Below are 18,392 nucleotides of genomic sequence, written 5' to 3' on the forward strand. Positions count from 1 at the left end.
ACAACATTGTCCCTACCTTCAAGGAGGTTATAGTCCAAATAGAAGGCATGATGGACACAAATGCAAGGATGATGAGCGAGTGTGACGTATAAGTAAACAGAAGAAAGTGAACATTCCTAAAATTCAATAATAGTCTCACATGCCAACAAACTGATCAGGAGAGATGTGAATTTGCATCAGTAGCTCTGTGGATCTTTTTCAAGAGCCCATATTTTGTGCTAGACGTTGTGAGAAATACAAATCAGGGTAAATTCCATTTGTTTCCTTTAAGAAATAATCTGTTTGAGAATCTGAAGTTGTATGATGGTAGGAATGTAATGTTACTGGCCCAGTCAAGCTGCGTCAGTGGTGATGGATGCACACCTTGCTGATCATGGAGTGAGTCATGGATGAAGTTGGTCTTAACCTGGTGTTGAAAAACATTTGAATTGAGACAGAGGAGGGAAAAGAGATTTGTATGGAAAGGTAAGACATGGTTGTGTTCTGTATAGACAGATACAGACAAAACTGAGGATTCATTTGGGCATAGATTTAGAGAAAGAAGAAAGAACTGGAAGGTAGGGGGGACACATAACAGGTGGCTTTGAATGGCATAAATGATGCTTTTTGTTTGAAGTTCATATTTATGATGGGGTGACAGAAGATAGAACCAGATTCACCGACAGTGATTCTTTAGACTTTTGAGAGAGCTTTTGATATGTCTGTCTGTGTGTGTGTGTGTGTGTGTGTGAAGGTTTGAGGGGATTTTTTTCCCTATGAATTTTCCAGTTAATCCCATAGCCATAACACACCTATAGATCCTCTTTTGCTTTACTCCATTTTGGTCTTTGTATATATTTCAGGTTGTTTTACATAGTTCTAATCATAGTATATCTGCCACTACGTATCCTGCCTTTTCCACTTCATCTGGTAAATGCTTTTTTACATGTAACTGTATAATCTGCTGAAGGCTTTAAGTAAGGCAAGCCTAGTGATTGCATAGTCTGTCCAATTTGGGAATGGTAGCTTTTATCAAGGTATACATTTAAATTGTGGAGGTTTTATAATGTTCAATATTAACTTGACTTACAGCGTCTGGGAAACTGGTGTAGGCTGCATCCAAAGATTTCCCTGAAGCTCCTTGTTCAATTAGTCAAGTGGAAATCTCATAACTAAATAGTCACCCTGAGCTTTGTTGATATTTCTCTGGGTTCAGTGGATAATATGTGACCTGTTGCAGTAAGGGAGTTTGTGGGCAAGGATGTAACCCACAACCTAGGCAGGGAATGAGGTATATTATTCCAAGGGGTCTTACCATGGGCTGGCCCCGCAGCTTGGACAAAGCACAGAGGCAGAGAAGTCAATCAGCTGCCTGTTGGATTTGTCGAGCTCTGAAAGGCCAATTTGCTTGGATTAACAGAGGTCTGGCTTAATAAATGTGTCTGCTTGCCTAATAGATTTAGTAAATGAACCTTACAACACTTGATTTAATTTAGCATTACACCCTAGATATTGGTGGCCAATGAAGAATTCAGGAATCCTGTTGAGTGTTCCAGCTTTGCAAGGAAGGTGAAATCAGCCATGGTAGCATATCAATTGATGAAAAACAAAGGCAATTTGGAAAACAAAATTAGCTCCTATCTCTTCCCTAGCATGGAATCCTGTGGCCTGCCACCTGAGAACCGTGTGTTCCCATTCAGCACTATTTGGCATAACTCAGAGCCTTAACTGTCTGATTGGATGACACACTCCTTCCCACCATAGAGGCACCCCCTTTGTCTTACCGCCCTGTACCCTTGTGTTTGGCTCCTGGATCTCCTAGGGAAGCAGCCCAAGGGAGAGAAGTACAAATCTTCAGGGACAAGAAGAATTCCACTCCTGCAAAAGAGATTCCTTTAAGGGTGCCTGGGTGGCTCATTGGTTAAATGTCTGACTCTTGATTTCAGCTCAGGTCAGGAACTCAGAGTTGTGAGATCAAGCCCCGCACTGGGCTCTATGCTTAGTGGGGGTGTCTGCTTATGATTCTCTCTTTATCTCTTGCTCTGCCCCTCCCCACCCCACTCTCTCTCTTTCTTTCAAGTAAATAAATAAATTTTTTTTTAAAAAGTGATGCCTTTGCCTAGAAGAGTACCAACTACCCAAGTCTAAGGCTACAAAAGCGTGTAAAGAACGGGAGGCATATGGACCAGTGAGAGCTGAAGAAGATGTCATGGAATTTGTGAAGGTTTCATGAAAAGATAACTGTTAAGGGAGAAAAGCGCCTGGTGGTGAGAGGTGTGACGATGACAGCAGGGATGGCAGGAGACCAAAATGGAATATAGTCATGGTCAGAGTCATTCATGGAATCAGGAAAAATGAAATCACATTGATTACTTCTTTCATGTTTCTGTCCCAACATTTTATTATGGAAAACTTCAAACATACACTAAAGTTGAAATAATTTTACAGTGAACATCTATATACGACCTGTAGTCTGCCATTAACCTTTATTATTTTTGTTTTATCACATGTCTGGTTATCTGTCCTTCTGTCTATCCATCAGTTAATCTTAATTTTTTTCACTCACTTCAAATTTTAGACACCAGTATACTTGGCGCTAAATGCTTCAGCTTGCAAATCATTAACTAGGGTTCAGTATTTCCTATCACTTTTTTCCCCATGGTTGTATGAGTGATTAAATACATACATCTGAAGTATGCACTTTTTGAGTTTTGACAAAGGCATTCACGTGTAACACAAACTCTTGTCAAAATATCTATACCAAAATAAATACTACTGTCACTCCAGAAAGTTCTCTCACTGCCTTTCTCAGTCAATACTCACCCCCAAGCCTCAAAATCAACCACTCCTTTTTTTTCTATCTTAGATTAGATTTGACTGTTCTAGAACTTCATATATAAAATCATACCACATGAATTCTTTCATGTAAGCCTTCTTTCAGTTCTTATAGTTTTGGGATTTATCCATATACATACTGTTGTATATATCATTTTTTTTTAACTTTTATGTTCATTGTATGGATATACTATTCTTTTTCCCGTTAATGAATTCCTGGGCTATTTCCAGTTTGGGGCTGTTATGAATAAGCTTCCATGAACATTTGTGTTTGTTTGTGGACATATATTTTCTTTTCTCTCGACTAAATTCTCAAGACTGCAATTGCTAAGTCATAAAATATAAGATGGTACTTTTTGGGGAAAAATTATTGCAATTTCTTGTAAAACTAAACTTCTCCCTAAGTTTATATCCCACCAAAAAACATATGAGAGCTCTAGTTGCTCTGCATCCTTAGTCATATTTTATATTATCATTTTTAAAGAAAATTTAGCTATTCTGTTGGGTATATAGTGGCATCTCATTTTTATTCCAAAGAATATGACTAGATAGTGAAGCAAACGAAGGTCTCCTAACAGCTAAGATTGAATGGGTTGACTAGTGGAGACATAAGAAAGACATAGGACATTCATCAATCCTGTATATTCTGATTGCTGAATAAAGTGCTCAAAGATTTTCCAACCCAGACCTTTCATTTAACAGATAAAGAACTGAGGTTCAAAATGGGAACTAACTTTGCCAAAGGTAATTTATTACACTAGCAACTAAATAAAGCCAGAATTTCAAGTCTTTGTTCTTACTACACTAGAAATGGCAACTCTGTGTTACGCATTATTTCATTGCCATGGCCAACATTGGTATGCTGAACCCAACTTGATTTTAGCTTCCTTCTCAACCCAGGACACTAAACAGCCACTATCAGCTCATGGAAGTTGATATACATCATAGAACCTATTTGCAACTCATTCATTATTTAATTTAGAAGGTCACACCCTTGTGTGTATTGTCACTGAGCCTTAAGAATACTTGAACTCTGGGGTCTGCCCTTAGTTAAGTGAAAGAGTGTTTCTCTTTCTTTCTTTCTTTCTTTCTTTTTTTTCAAAACTTTATTTAAAGGTCCTGTTAGTTTACATGTAGTATAATAACGATTTTAGGAGTACAACTTACTGATTCATCCCTTACCTATAACACCCAGTGCTCAACACAAATACCTTCCTTTCTACTCACATCTTTCTTTCATATAGCAAACAAAGAAGAAGGTATGTCACATGCTTACAGCAATGTCTCTCCTCTTGCCCAACTCCAGCTGTCAGCCTGGTCAAAAAAAAAAAAAAAGGGAACTACAGAATTTTATTTTATTTTTGAATCCCAGTTAGGTAACATACAATGTAATATTGGTGTCAGGTGTACAATACAGTGATTCAACACTTCCATCCACCATCCATTGTTCATCACAGCAAGTGCCCTCCTTCATCCCCATCACCTGTTTCACCCAGCCCTCCCGCCACCCCCCACTCCCTTCAGGTAACCATCAGTTGCTTCTCCGTAGTTAAGAGTCTGTCTTTGTTTGCCCCTCTCGCTCTCGCTCTCTTCTCTTTGTTCATTTGTTTTGTTTCTTAAGTTCCACATATGAATGAAATCACATGTATTTGTCTTTCTCTGACTGACTTATTTCTTTTGGCGTAATACTTGTGGTGCAACGGTAGCCTGTCTGACTCCAGAATTTTAAAGAAGAAGAAATCAAATTATGTTTCAGAGGCCCAGTTGGAAATTCTGAGCTAGAAAGCAATTCTCGTTTTGCAGCAGGGACGCTGTCAGAGAGCCACATCTGTGAGTCTCTGCAGGGCTCTGACACACATATCTAGACCATGTTCAGTCAGGAGAGCCTGAGTGTGCTGTGTAAGGGCTGGCCCACATGCACCCCCTTCAGGAACTGCTCTCTGCCTCCCCAACTGGCTGCCTTCTTGGTCTCTGTCCCATGGCTATCCTGACATACAAAGAGGAGAGGGAGTCTGCTCACCTGTGCTTGTGACATCTCTTTGAGAGCTGCCTCAGAGCAGCTTGCTACTACTGGGTCCTACCTTGCAAAACAGCAGGAACTTGGAAGGACGCAGGCCTTAAGATGACCACTGAATAATGACTCTTCAACCTCAGGATCTGCATTCTTCTCTCCCAGAAGCACCTGCTTTCATCAAGTTCCAAATTCTCAGGAAAGTAATAGCCTCTGTTTCTGTCTATCCTTGGAAAACCTGTATATGTTGTGATCAGGGAAATAAAGCAGAAAAAAGAAAAAAGGAATTCAGATGGTCACAGATATGTGTGTTTATTATTTTCCAACTTGTTTAAAATGTTAGAAATGCTTTGCAGTGGAAAACACAGATATAATAAAATGTCAGTGATTGGACCATGCATCCGACTAACATGTGTATTCTACTACACAAAAGTAATATGCCAATGATAGGTGATACAAAAGTAAATAAAATGTGACCACCTCTCTGAAAGGTCTTACACCCCAGTGGAATACAGGAGGAAATGCAAGTGACACAGAATATTGGAGGAGAAGAGAAATAAATGATCTATTCCCAGAGCCAGCTGAAATAGGTTAAAAATGTTGCTTCTACTTTGCCCCAGGAGAAGGAAGAGGGTGACATGCAAAATCCAGAGTGTCCAAACTTATCTTCATCTTTCGGGATTACACTTTACAGTGTATTTTAAGGATATTACTATTCTTCCTGGATACTGGGTATAATCACAGTTTTTGGAAGCTACAAAAAGTCATTCTCTCTTTTCTTGTTTCAAGTTAGGATCCCTTGGGGACACACAAATACCATGCAGATTTGTGACAGTCTGAGATTTGTAAGAAAGGAAGAAAGTTTGATATCCCACAGAGGACTAAATGGGTATCTTTCCTTCTTTTAGCCTCTCATCACCTTGGACAGCAGCATTTCCTTCACATTCCTGGCCGAAGGCACCAACACCATCACTGTCCAGGTAGCTGCTGGAAATGCCCTTATCCAGGACACAAAAGACATTGCTGTGCATGGTAAGCCCTGAAAATTGTTCTGTGTTGCCCCCTCCTGTCCAATCAATGCCATCTGCCTACCCTTAGGGCAACCCCTGACCGCTTTGAAAATTCCCCACACCAGGGGGAAATTATGTAGGTCAACAAGAGATTTATAAACGTATCTTCTACCTTGTTCCTGAATAGACACTGAGGCTGCAAGAGAAACTGGCACAGATGGACATAGACAAGCATCTATTATTCCCTAAGATGATCCTGATGGGGCTCTCTTTAGACAAGCACATATCATAAGTTGAAGGATGCTAAACTAGAAAGACTGTCATAGAGGCAGCTAGATCTGATGTCCTGCTGAGGTATCTACAACATGTGTGCAGCCCCAACCCTTTGTGACCATGGGGACCAGTGATTTCAAAAGAGGAGTCATGGTTCCCTATCCTTGCAGAACTCATAGCTGAGTTACTGAGATGAAGTCCATATAACCAATTGTTGAAAAATTCTAAATCCTTGGCTGCAAAGGCTCAAGAATAAGGCTAGGATGGGAAGGTAGAACTAGAAAAAAGAGTGGATAATAAGGCTAACTTCCTGTTCTCAATCCTGGAAAACCATTCCCAATTATTAAATCTATTTTAAATCAAGTTTTGCTTTCAACACCATCTCACACAACCTCCCCCAGGCCCCTAAAGCTTGCTACTATACCTGGGGCTTTCTAAAAAGTCCTCTGACTCAGAACATACTTCTTCAGCCTCCGTTCAGGTAAGCACCTTTTCCTACATCTATGCTAATTTGATACTCTCTCATCAGGCACCTGGAGGACTTTTTTAAGCAAGCATTTTTACTAAAGTGTAAATTTAATGCAGAAGAGTACACACATAACACGTGTTTAGTTTCATGACTTCCCACAAATTAAACAGACCTGTGGACCCACCAACTGAGTCAAGAAACTGAACATTACCCACACTCTACACACAGGATTTTGATCTAGTCCCCTGAGATGGTTTCTAGGAGGAAGGTCAGAGGAACTAAGGGGAAGATACTTGGCAAGGCCTGATTCCAACCAAGCCCAGCTTGTTAATGCTTTATCATCGGCACTGCACAATACCGCCAACAATAGTAAATACTTTCTTCTTCTGGGGTTCATAATTACCTTTCGTTTCAAATAATTTTCTTTTACCAGAAGAAGGGCTTAAGATGCTAGGAATCCTACATGGTAGGAGCATAAATCCCCTTCCAGTCACCAAGCCCCACCTTCTTTCAGAAGCCAATTAAAAGGAATTGTAGCTGAGGCCACATGGAAGAGTGGACGATTTCCCTAAAGCACAGTGATGACAGCATCTGCTAGTCTGCCATCCCTCTCTCAGCCCTACTCACACACCTTCTGTCCCTGCAGAATATTTCCAGTCCCAACTATTGTCATTCTCTCCAAACTTGGATTACCACAACCCTGACATTCCTGAGTGGAGGCAAGATATTGGCAATGTCATCAAGAGAGCTCTGGTTAAAGTAAGTTGGCTTTATCTTTGCTTACAGGTTAGTGTGTAAAGGAAAGAACCAAATGATCTGGTCCAGACTAAATTTTCATGGGTTAAAACCACCATTCTACAGTTACGTAAGGATTCTCTCTCTGTTAAGAGAGAGAGGAATGAGGAGGGCAAGGGAAGATGGAGGGAAGGAGGGGTGGGGGAGAGACAGAGATAGACAGGAGGAGGGGAATTGGCCCTATCTTTATACCGAATTTTCCTAGGACAAGAGGTGGACCTCTTTAATGAACTAATGGAGGGAGCACTCATTGAGTCTATACAGATCTCATTCACTAGGCTTGTTCTTTGCCCACCAAGGGGGTTTCTTAACCAGGTATTCAGACTCACAAGACTATTGGCTTGCTGTGAGTGTATAGCCAGTGGCTATACATGACAATCCAAAGGCTGCAGGCCAGAAAACAGAACATGCCATCAGGGTAGTAGAGTTCTAGAGTTAACTCAAGGTCAGATTGGCCTTAGAGAGCTTTGGAAGGGTTTTGTTAATGCATTGCTTAGAACAAAGTGCTAGAACATAATGACAAATGCAACATGGGTTTCCAAATGTAGAGCTAAGTCTAACATGTGACTCGTTCTATGAAGGAGGCATGGCCAGCATTTCAAAAGAGCCTGGAGAAGAGTATAATTCACTCTATCCAGGGAAAAGCAGGCTTAGCACATTATTCGTGATTCGTTAAATACTTGTGAGCTGTTAGGATGGCCTTTGCAGGGAATACTTGAGCTCGGTTTTATTTATTTATTTATTACATTATGTTAGTGACCATACAGTACATCATTAGTCTTTGATGCAGTGTTCCATGATTCATTGTTTGTGAATAACACCCAGTGCTCCATGCAATATGTGCCCTCCTTTATACCCATCACCAGGCTCATCCATCCTCCCCACCTTCCCCTCTGAAACTCCCAGTTTGTTTCTGGGATTCCACAGCCTCTCATGGTTTGTCTCCCCCTCTGATTTCCCCCTCCTCATTTTTCCCTTCCTTCTCCTAATGTCCTCCATGCTATTCCTTATGTTCCCCAAAAAGTAAAACCGTATGATAATCAATGTTCTCTGCTTGACTTATTTCACTTAGCATAATCTCCAGTCCCATCCATGTTTATGCAAATGGTGGGTAGTCATCTTTTCTGATGACTGTGTAATATTCCATTGTGTATATGGAATATATCTTTTCTTTATCCATTCATCTGTTGAAGGACATCTTGACTACTTCCACAGTTTGGCTATTGTGGACATTTCTGCTATGAGCATTGGGGTGCAGTTTTCTTTTTACTACATATGTATCTTTGGGGTAAATACCCAGTAGTAATTTCTGGGGCATAGGGTAGCTCTATTTTTAATTTTTTGAGGAACCTCCACACTGTTTTCCAAAGTGGCTGTACCAACTTGCATTTCTAAAAACAGTGTAAGAGGGTTCCCTTTTCTCCCCAGCCTCTCCAACACTTATTGTTTCTTGCCTTGTCAATTTTTGCCATTCTAACTGGTCTAAGGGAGTATCTCAATGTGGTTTTGATTTGAATTTCCCTGATGGTTAACAATGATGAACATTTTTTTCATGTTTCTGTTAGCCATTTGTATGTCTTCTTTGGAGAAGTGTCTGTTCACATCTTTTGCCCGTTTTTTTAACTTGATTATTTGTTTTTTGGGTGTTGGGTTTGAGAAGTTCTTTATAAATCTTGGATTTTAGCCCTTTGTCTGTAGTGTCATTTGAAAATATCTTCTGTCATTCTGTGGGTTGCCTCTTTGTTTTGTTGACTGTTTCCTTTGCTATGCAGAAACTTTCTATCTTGATGAAGTTTATATTCACTTTTGTTTCCCTTGCCTTTGGAGACATGTCTTGAAAGAAGTTGCTGTGGCCGATGTCAAAGGGGTTACTGCCTATGTTCTCCTCTGGGATTTTGATGGATTCCTGTCTCACATTGAGGTCTCTCCTCCATTTAGTTTATCTTTGTGTTTGGTGTAAGAGAATGGTCAAGTTTTATTCTTCTGTATATAGGTGTCCAATTTTCCCAGAACCATTTACTGAAGAGACTATCGTTTTTCCATTGGATATTTTTTCCTGATTTGTAGAATATTATTTGACCATAGAGTTGAGGATCCATATCTGGACTCTCTTTTCTGTTCCATTGGTCTATGTGTCTGTTTTTGTGCCAGTACCATGCTGTCTTGGTGATCACAGCTTTGAAATATAGCTTGAAATCAGGCAACATGATGCCTCCAGGTTTGTTTTTTTTTTTTCCCCAACATTTCCTTGGTCATTTGAGGTCTTTTCTGATTCCATACAAATTTTAGGATTGTTTGTTCCAGCACTTTGAAAAATGCCACTGGTATTTTGATCAGGATGATATTGAACGTATAGATTGCTCTAGGCAGCAGAGACATTTTAACAATGTTTATTTTTCTGATCCATGAACATGGAATTTTTTCCATCTTTTTGTGTCTTCTTCAATTTCTTTCTTGAGTTTTCTGTAGTTTCTAAGGTATATATCCTTTACCTCTTTGGTTAGGTTTATGCCAAGGTATCTTATGGTTTTTTGGTGCTATTATAAATTGAATCAATTCTCTAATTTCTTTTCGTACAGTTTCATTGTTAGTGTATAAGAAAACAACTGATTGCCGTGCGTTAATTTTATATTCTGCCACATTACTGAATTGCTATATGAGTTCTAGTCATTTGGAGGTGGAGTATTTTGGGTTTTTCACATAAAGTATTGTGTCATCTGAGAAAAGAGGGAGAGTTTGTCTTCTTCTTTGCCAGTTTGAATATATTTTATTTCTTTTTCTTGTCTGATTGCTGCTGCTAGGATTTCTACCACTCTGTTGAACAAAAGTGGCAAGATTGGGCATACTTGTGTCCCTGATCTTAAGAGGAAGGCTCTCAGCTTTTCCCCATTGAGAATGATATTTGCTGTGGGATTTTCATGGATGTTTTTCATGAAATTGAGTAATGTTCCCTTTATCCCTACACTTTAAAGAGTTTTAATCAGGAAAGGATGCTGTATTTTCTTAAATGTTTTTTCTTCATCAATTGAAAGAACAATGTGGTTCTTCTCTCTTCTTTACTAATGTGTTCTATCACATTGATTGATTTGCAAATGTTGAACCAGCCTTGCATTCCCAGTATAAATCCCACCTGGTCATGCTGGATAATCCTTTAATATACTATTGGATCCTACTAGCTACGGTCTTCCTGAGAATTTTGGCATCCATATTCATCAGGGATATAGGTCTGAAATTCCCCTTTTTGAAAGGGTCTTTTCCTGTTTGGAATCAAGGTAATGCTGGCCTCATAGAAAGAGTCTGGAAATATTCCTCCTGTTTCTCTTTTTTGAAACAGCTTCAAGAGAATAGGTATTACTTATTCTTTGAATTTTTGGTAGTATTCCTGAGGGCATCAGTCAGGTCCTGGCCTCCTTGTGATCGTTCTTTTCTATCAGTTTGTCTTCTAGAGCACTAATTTGTTCTTCTGCCTCATTTACCCTAGCTGTTAGAGTATCTAGATTAGATCGGATCTCACTGATAACATTTTTAAGTTCTGCCAGATCAGCTCTCACTTCTGCCCTTGGAGAATCTATATTGCCATTAATGTTTTTCTCCAGCCTAGCTATTGGCTGCATAACTGTTACCCTGAAGTTTATTTCCGACATCTCGCTTCAATGCATACACATTAGTTCTGTGGCAGAGGTCATGGTCTCTGAATTTTTCCTGTGTTGGGTGTTCCTCCTCTTAGTCATTCTGTTGAGGGGGCATTGAGGGAATGTACAGAGTCCAAACTATTGACTACAACCCAAGCAAGATGTGCTTGTTTTATGGGGACATTCGGGTTGGCGGCCTCTTGTTCTTCCAGCCTGTCTTCTGGGGGATGGTCCTGCTATGCTGTTACTCAGGCAACCCTTTTTGGGCAGAGTTGCCCTACCTCCTGTGGGGGAGATGGGCTCAGTGAAAACAAGTTTTGGGGGATTTTGTTCTCCCTGGCTGGCAGCTTTCTGCATCACTTCCAAGAGTCAGAGCAGAAGTGATAGTACTCAAACTTCTGTCTCAGAACAGAGAAATCACAGTTTGTTCTCCAGAAAGACCCTCCAGGTCACACTGACTTTGTTTTTGTCTGTGCTGGTAAAAAAAAAAACACAGCGTCCTGGGTTGTGTGCCCCACAGCAGCTCTCCCAGCCCTTGCTTCTAGCTCCAAGTACGTCTCTGCCCTTTGTGCTTGCAAAACCACCAGATGTCCCCAGTCCACACACATGCCCCCACAGCTCCAGGATTCAGCCTGGGGGGCTGTCCTAAAGTCCTTTCCTGCCACTGCTGGTCTTCAAGTCTGTGCCTGGTCTGCAGCATGGGAAACTTTTACACTCCTATGTTACTTCATCTTCCCAGTGCCAGCACTTATGACAGCTCCCTTCCCCTTCTGTTTGTCTTCCAATATCTGCCCACAGAATTACGGCTCTCTGCTTCACACCTCAAAACCAACCATCGGAGATATTCTGTTTGTAGAGATCCATATATATCTTCTTATATCTCAGGCTGATTGGTGAGGGTTCAGAGTGGTCTAATAGATATACAGCTCAATTCAGGGAACTCATTGAAATAGGGTCCCCTACTCTCCACCATCTTGCCCTCCTCCCTTGGAGCTCAGTTGTAAAGGATACATATGGTTAACAGAAAGGTTATGGTGTCATTCAGGTAGAAGGAACAGTATGCACAAAGCCATGGACTATTGAAAGAGTACAGCATATTGGGGAAATGGCAGAGTTTAGTGTACCCAGTCTACAAGTTGTAAGGCCATTGTAGCTAGACTTGAGCTAGCATGGTTAGGGCAGCTCAAGAAGTATTGGAGAAGCCTGCAGGGGTCCAACAGATACCCAGTGGGCACAGGAAGTTGGAAAAACTCTTTCTTCTTCAAGCAAAAAATGCTGACAATAGATTTATATTCAGACACCCATTCTGGTAACAGTACAGAGGATGGGCTGTAGGAGAGAGAAGTGAATAGGTGGGGGAGAAATTTCACAAAAGATGACCAGTTAAAACACTATTGCAGTTCTCTAGACCAGAGGTAACAAAATCTTGATGAGGAAGGATTCAAAGGTTACTTGAGAAATTGAACAGTAGAATTGGTGACTAATAGTATGTAGTGGGAATAAGAGGAAGAGAATCTTTCTGATTCCAGAGCAGGGAAGAGATGGTCTTGTCCTTAGTTGGACTATGTCAGATAAACATGCTTGAGGAACAGTAATGGTGTGATTGATTGATTGATTGATTGATTTGAGAGAGAGAGAGAGAGAGAGAGCAAGCACATGGTGGGGGGAAGTGCAGAGGGAGAGGGACAAACAGACTTCCCACTGAGCACAGAGCCTGACATGGGGCTCCATCTCATGACCCTGAGATCATGACCTGAGCTGAAATCCAGAGTTGGACGTTTAACTGACTAAGGCACCCAGGTGCCCCAATTATGTGATTTTTTTAAAAGTGAGTTTGGAACACATGAGGAACAGTTGGGTGAAAATAACCAGGGGGATTGAAAATGTGGATCTGAAGGTCAAGTGGCTGTACCCTGACTGAAGGCAGAGATGTGGGAGCTGCAAGTATGGAGGTGATTAGACACCCCCAGGAGGTGGGGGGCAGGGCACATGTGAATGCTGATGCTCCCTAAGGCAGAGGGGGATGAGCCAGGGAAGGACTTCAAGAGGGAGCCAACAAAAAAGAAAAAGAAGAAGGAAAAGAGAATGATTCAAGAGAGCATTCCAGTGGGACATTGTCTACTGGATGATCTTCATCTTAAATCATTTTACAAAAAGATTATTCATAGAAAGGGATGGAAATGTGACTGCTCGTGCATCCCTGTGACTGTGAAACATCCAGAATTGTGTATATTTTGCATGATTGTGCTTATTAAAAAAATACTAGCTTTTTAATAAATAACTTAGTAATTGTAATAATTATACTAATAAATAATAATCAGCCATGTCAGTTGATGGCTGGGCCTTAAATCTCACGAGGACCTGTCCCTCAAATATCCCTTCGGATGGGATTAAGTGACTCTAGACACATAGCCGCAGAGTCTCCCCAAGGTTACTAACTGATTGACACCCACCGCACCCCCCCCCCGCCCCGGCCACTGAGACCGCTGTTCCCTGGGACAAACGGTCAGTGCAGCAGTGGCACTCACAGGCTTACCCTCTGCCCTCCATTGGGTGATTATGTGTGCTTTGCCCTTTGGAATGGTCTCCAGAGACTTACTTCCTCTGGTTGGTTAGGATGAGGGATGAGACCTTTTTGCCCCATAGGCTTGAACACAAAAACTTCCAGCTATTTGGGATCATGCCTTCTAGCAGGAAACCAAGGCATTTGGCAAAGCCAGTTCTAAGGATTCCTCTGTGTTTGGTGGACTTTTCAGGTCTGAATGTTACTTATTAGTTTCCTGCAAGTTGGTACTCTCACTGTTATCACATCCCTGAGAATGAACTCCAATCTGTGAGCCTAGTCCCAAATAGGAAACAGAGCTGAGCCAATGCGAAACAGCCCCTCCATTTCTATTCAATCCAGCAACTCTTTATTTGGTCTCTACTCTGTGCAAGCATCTTCAGAACAGTGATCTATCCACAAAGACCCCCAGGAATGTTTGAGTGAACATTCATAGGAACCTTTCAGAGAAGAGATTATATCAGCCAGATACATTCATGTCACAGTCAAAATGATTGAAGTCCTTGAAATGTGGTAGACATGGTATCTGGAAGTGCTTGGCATGAGAGGCTAACTTGGAGGAGGTCACTGCAAGTGGCGATAGTCAGGGGAGACTTCTTGGAGGAGGCAAAGTTTGTTTTTTTGTTTTTTTGTTTTTTTTTCCAAATCAGAAACTACCCTATTTGAGTTGGCACAAATTTGAGTTGTTCAGGAGACACTTAGGGAAGAATAACCATACTCTACAGCAGGCGGTGTGTGACTCAGCGTTTTGTTTCCTTTAAGAGTTTACCTCCAGACAGAAGCTTCCTTTAAGTTCTAAACGCTCAGGCATAGGAAAAAACTCACTCATAATCTCAGCATCTTAACACAACTTTTAGTATTTTATTTTGCTTTTTTACTCTTACACATTTCTATTTTTATAGGGCTGTAACCAAAGAAATGTAAGGAAATAGATCAGAATGTAGTGATCATAAGTGTTTTTCCATGTTGGCTGACTGTACTAATTATCATCATAATGGTAAAATAGCATTCTATCTGGTGGGTGATCATACCATTATTTACTTAAGTTTTTGCATATGTGAGTTTTCCCCATTTATTTGTTATTATAAATAATGTTTTTCTTCCTGTTTGTGGCTTTTTCTATATTTTGGATCATTTCCTTAGGGCAAACACTCCGAGTTACAGTTACTGAATAGGTCTGAATATTTTTATGGCCTTAAAGTAAGTCTTTTGAAAAGCAAACTGGCAATGTGCATTGATTTTTTGTGCTGCCAGCCACAAATGAGAGAGCTCTTAACTGAAGCCTCACCAATATCAGCGATTTTAACTTAATACAAAAATCCTGCTTTAGTAAGTGAAAATTGTGCTGCTTGTCTTGTTCTTTTTTAAATTTGCATTTCCCCATGTTTGCTTGTAACCTCCTATTCCTTGCTCGCAGCCGGTATGTTCATGTTTTTACCAAAAGCTCTCGCTCTCTCTGTGCAGAAAAAAGAAGAAAAATATGGGAGGAGCTTTAGCCAGTGTTCCAAGCAAACAATATTTTAAAAACCGCTGTAGTAATATTTTAGTTTTGGTAAAAATGTGTGTAAGAGCCAGAGGAGGTAGTGAGACTAACCATGGCACCTCTAATGGGAAACAGAAAGGAAGCCTGGATATATCCTGGGCTCTGTGTCTCCCATGTCGGGTAAGGCAGCATACACGTGAGCCTTGTACGTGGGTGTATTCCGCTCCTTGTGATGGGACTCCGGGAGGCTGGCTGGTCCACAGCCTCACTCTGTGGTCTCTGCAGGTAACCAGTGTCCCAGAAGACCAGATCCTGGTGGCTGTGTTCCCTGGGCTCCCCACTTCAGCAGAGCTCTTCATCCTTCCCCCCAAGAACTTGACGGAGAGGAGGAAAGGCAATGAAGAGGACCTGGAACAAGTAAGTAAGAGAGCGCGTGGCTGGGGTACTGCGTGCTTGCACCTCCCAGTCAAAGGGCACACAACCTCATCTCCAGCCACAAAGGGAAGGGAGCTTCCTCCCATTGGCCCAGTGGCCTGTCCATCTTTCTGGAACCTGGGGCTGTGAGGAACAGCAGGCTTGCCCAGAAGGTGCCCAGGTGCACACTGACTAGAGCATCTGGCACACAAGAAGGGAAGGCATTCCAGCAGTTGGCATTCCTGCAACTTCCTCAGGTCTCCTGCCCAGTGACCTGCCCCTCCCCCCCGGGGATGGAGGGGGGCGGACACTGGAGAGAGAGGGAGGGATTTGAGTGTCCCTGTCTAAATCTGGGAAAATAGGCTTCTTGTCCTTAAAGATCCTGGTCAATCTAAGTTCCTGCTTTAGGAGAGAAAATGAGCTGCTTTTAAACATGCTTCTGTGGAGAGAGAGGGACTGCATCATCGTGTTTTGACTAAGGATCCAGCATGTCCAAAGGGACTGTGGTTCACCATCCTCGTCAAATGAGCATGTAGCTCCTGTGATGGGCATGCCGTCTCTGAAGTAAAGGAGCTTCTCTCACTCCTAGCTCCTACTGGGCTCTCCTGGGCTGTGCTCTGCCTCACCTTTCCCTGCCTGCCTGTGACACTAAGTCAGAGAGGTAGAAAAAAGTGAGTCCGCACAAAGCACACATCTGCTCCCACATGAGGCAGTCGCGCAGACATCTTCTGTGTCCCTTCGGTACTCACCTGGCTGTCACCTCATCCCTATGGCTGTCCACAGCCATCCTCGGGCAGCAGAGATGCCAACACAGTCTGCTCCTCTGGAAAATGAAGCAGATAGTTGTAGTGCAGGGCTGCATATCCAAGTCAGCCAGAAATAAAATCAGCTTCTCAATGCATGCATCACTTTTATAAGACCTCTTTATTCTGAAATAGCAAGTGGCATGTGTGAACTATATTTGGAAGCTACAATATCCATTCGTTTAGATAAATAGGTAATTACGGTGATGAATAGCAGCTGTGATGTTAAGGCGCGTCCAGCCAGATAAGAATTAGGGACCACAGCCCAAGTCAGCCTCGGCTTTCATGTGGGAATTACAGAGTGATTAAATCGGTGTTATGTGTTCCGAGACTTGCTGGGGAAAAGTAAAGAGGAAAAATTATCCCATAAAAAGAAGGCAGCTTCTGCCTTGATGTCTGCCTCCCATTGTCTCCAAAAGAGCAAAAGCAGAGGAGTGGGCTGAGGACCTACTTCCCCACTTTAATCCTGGCAGGGGCCGCCCTATCCTGTGTGTGTACTTCATTCGATTAAAGAACCAATGACGGGTTGATGTCCTTTCATTGGAAACCACAATAGGTTGCGCTACGGTGAGTTATAAAGGCGTGGATGAGAAAGCCCTGATCCAGGGACTGAATGAGACATGGAGGCCTGTTTTCAACTATAATTCACCTTTCTCTCCACTCTCCATAAGCAATAACATATAGCAAATAATACCAACTGCTTCCTTGGCCTCGCAGGGCTCCGAGAGCTGCGAGAACCAGATGGATGAAGATGTCCCAGTATCCTGTCTCCTGATTGAACTTGGTCACTGTTTGCCTCTTGACCCTGGTTTCTAGCTCCATGAGGGAAGACTGTCTCATGGCATGTCTCCTGTGCATCTCTCCCACTCTCTCTCTTTTTTTCCAGATTGTAGAGATGTTGTTTAATGCTCTAAACCAAAACTTGGTGCAGTTTGAGCTGAAGCCAGGGGTTCAAGTCATAGTGTATGTCACGCAGCTGACATTAGGTGAGTGCCTGCCGGGTTCCAGGGGGAAATGGGGATGTGATCTGTTAGCCTGGGGAGAAAAGGGAGGAGATCACGATCAGACACTTCTCCACAAATGCCTGAAAATAGCTGTGTGGGCAGGGCTCTTGTGTGTAGTGATGGTTACGAAAGATTAATCACATCTTTCTTGGGGCTTCCTGTTGTGGTAGCAAGAAGACTTCTCATTAGAAGTGGCTTTGCTCTTGAATCCCTGGATGACCTTGGGGGGAAAAATATACAGTTTCCTTGGGCTTCAACTTAATTGTTTTTTGTTTGTTGTTTGTTTGTTTTTATCTGTAAGTTGGGATTATAGTGGGTAGTCCTCGGGGTCTCTTAATTTCTCCAATTCTCCAATTCTGTGAATCTTGGTTGGGAGGCCACATGAGATAACTTGAAAAACTCCTTTTGATTTACAACAGATGAATCTAAATTGATACAGAGATCAGCTCTAGTGATTGATTTGTAAAAGGAATTTGAAAAGGTATGTCCCATTGGGTGTCCCCTACTGGGTCTCCAGGAGTGACTATTTGCTAAATATATATTATTAATCTAAGACTTTTCAGATTGTGGAGGTTCTAAATGTGCCCACCCAGCAGTGTTTTAGCAGAACTGTCTAAAGGAAGAGAATGAAACACTGCATGACTATTGGGTCCAAAATTCCCAATGGATAAGCCATAATTATGTTGGTTATGTTGGCAGGCACTCAGGCCATCCAAGAGAAAGAGCACTAGAGCCCCTCTTCAACTCCCCCTAGCTAGATCCACATTACTCAGTTTACACCAAAAACAGTAGGTTTATCCTGGCAGAGCAGAGGAGTTTACTTGCCCTGAGAGGCTGTGATTGAGGGCACAATCTCCATTATTGAAACCAAGCTTCCTATGCCCAGGTAGCACACAGCACAGGAGAGGTGGAGACTGGATTTAAGGATGGGGCATCAGCTGGCCTCCTTTCTCTGATGAGAACTTCCTCCATTTAATAGCTTCCAAGTGAGCTGTCTGCTTTTTCCACCTAGCTCCATTGGTGGACTCCAGTGCTGGCCACAGCAGCTCAGCCATGCTTATGCTCTTATCAGTGGTGTTTGTCGGCCTGGCTGTATTCCTGATCTACAAGTTTAAAAGGTA

General features: G+C 42.0%; 1 protein-coding gene across 3 annotated transcripts in view; it reads left to right on the plus strand.

Moving 5' to 3' along the window:
* Positions 1–18,392, plus strand: part of SORCS3 (sortilin related VPS10 domain containing receptor 3) — a 593,475-nt gene that overhangs the window by 566,979 nt on the left and 8,104 nt on the right. For all 3 annotated transcript variants that reach the window (XM_032313389.1, XM_032313390.1, XM_032313391.1), the window contains 5 exons: positions 5,734–5,857; positions 7,224–7,336; positions 15,336–15,467; positions 17,154–17,253; positions 18,284–18,389. In XM_032313389.1, the coding sequence (XP_032169280.1) occupies positions 5,734–5,857; positions 7,224–7,336; positions 15,336–15,467; positions 17,154–17,253; positions 18,284–18,389 (575 nt within the window). The remainder of the gene's footprint in view (positions 1–5,733; positions 5,858–7,223; positions 7,337–15,335; positions 15,468–17,153; positions 17,254–18,283; positions 18,390–18,392) is intronic.

Source organism: Mustela erminea, chromosome 14, assembly GCF_009829155.1.
Source record: "Mustela erminea isolate mMusErm1 chromosome 14, mMusErm1.Pri, whole genome shotgun sequence".
Taxonomy (NCBI): Eukaryota; Metazoa; Chordata; class Mammalia; order Carnivora; family Mustelidae; genus Mustela; species Mustela erminea.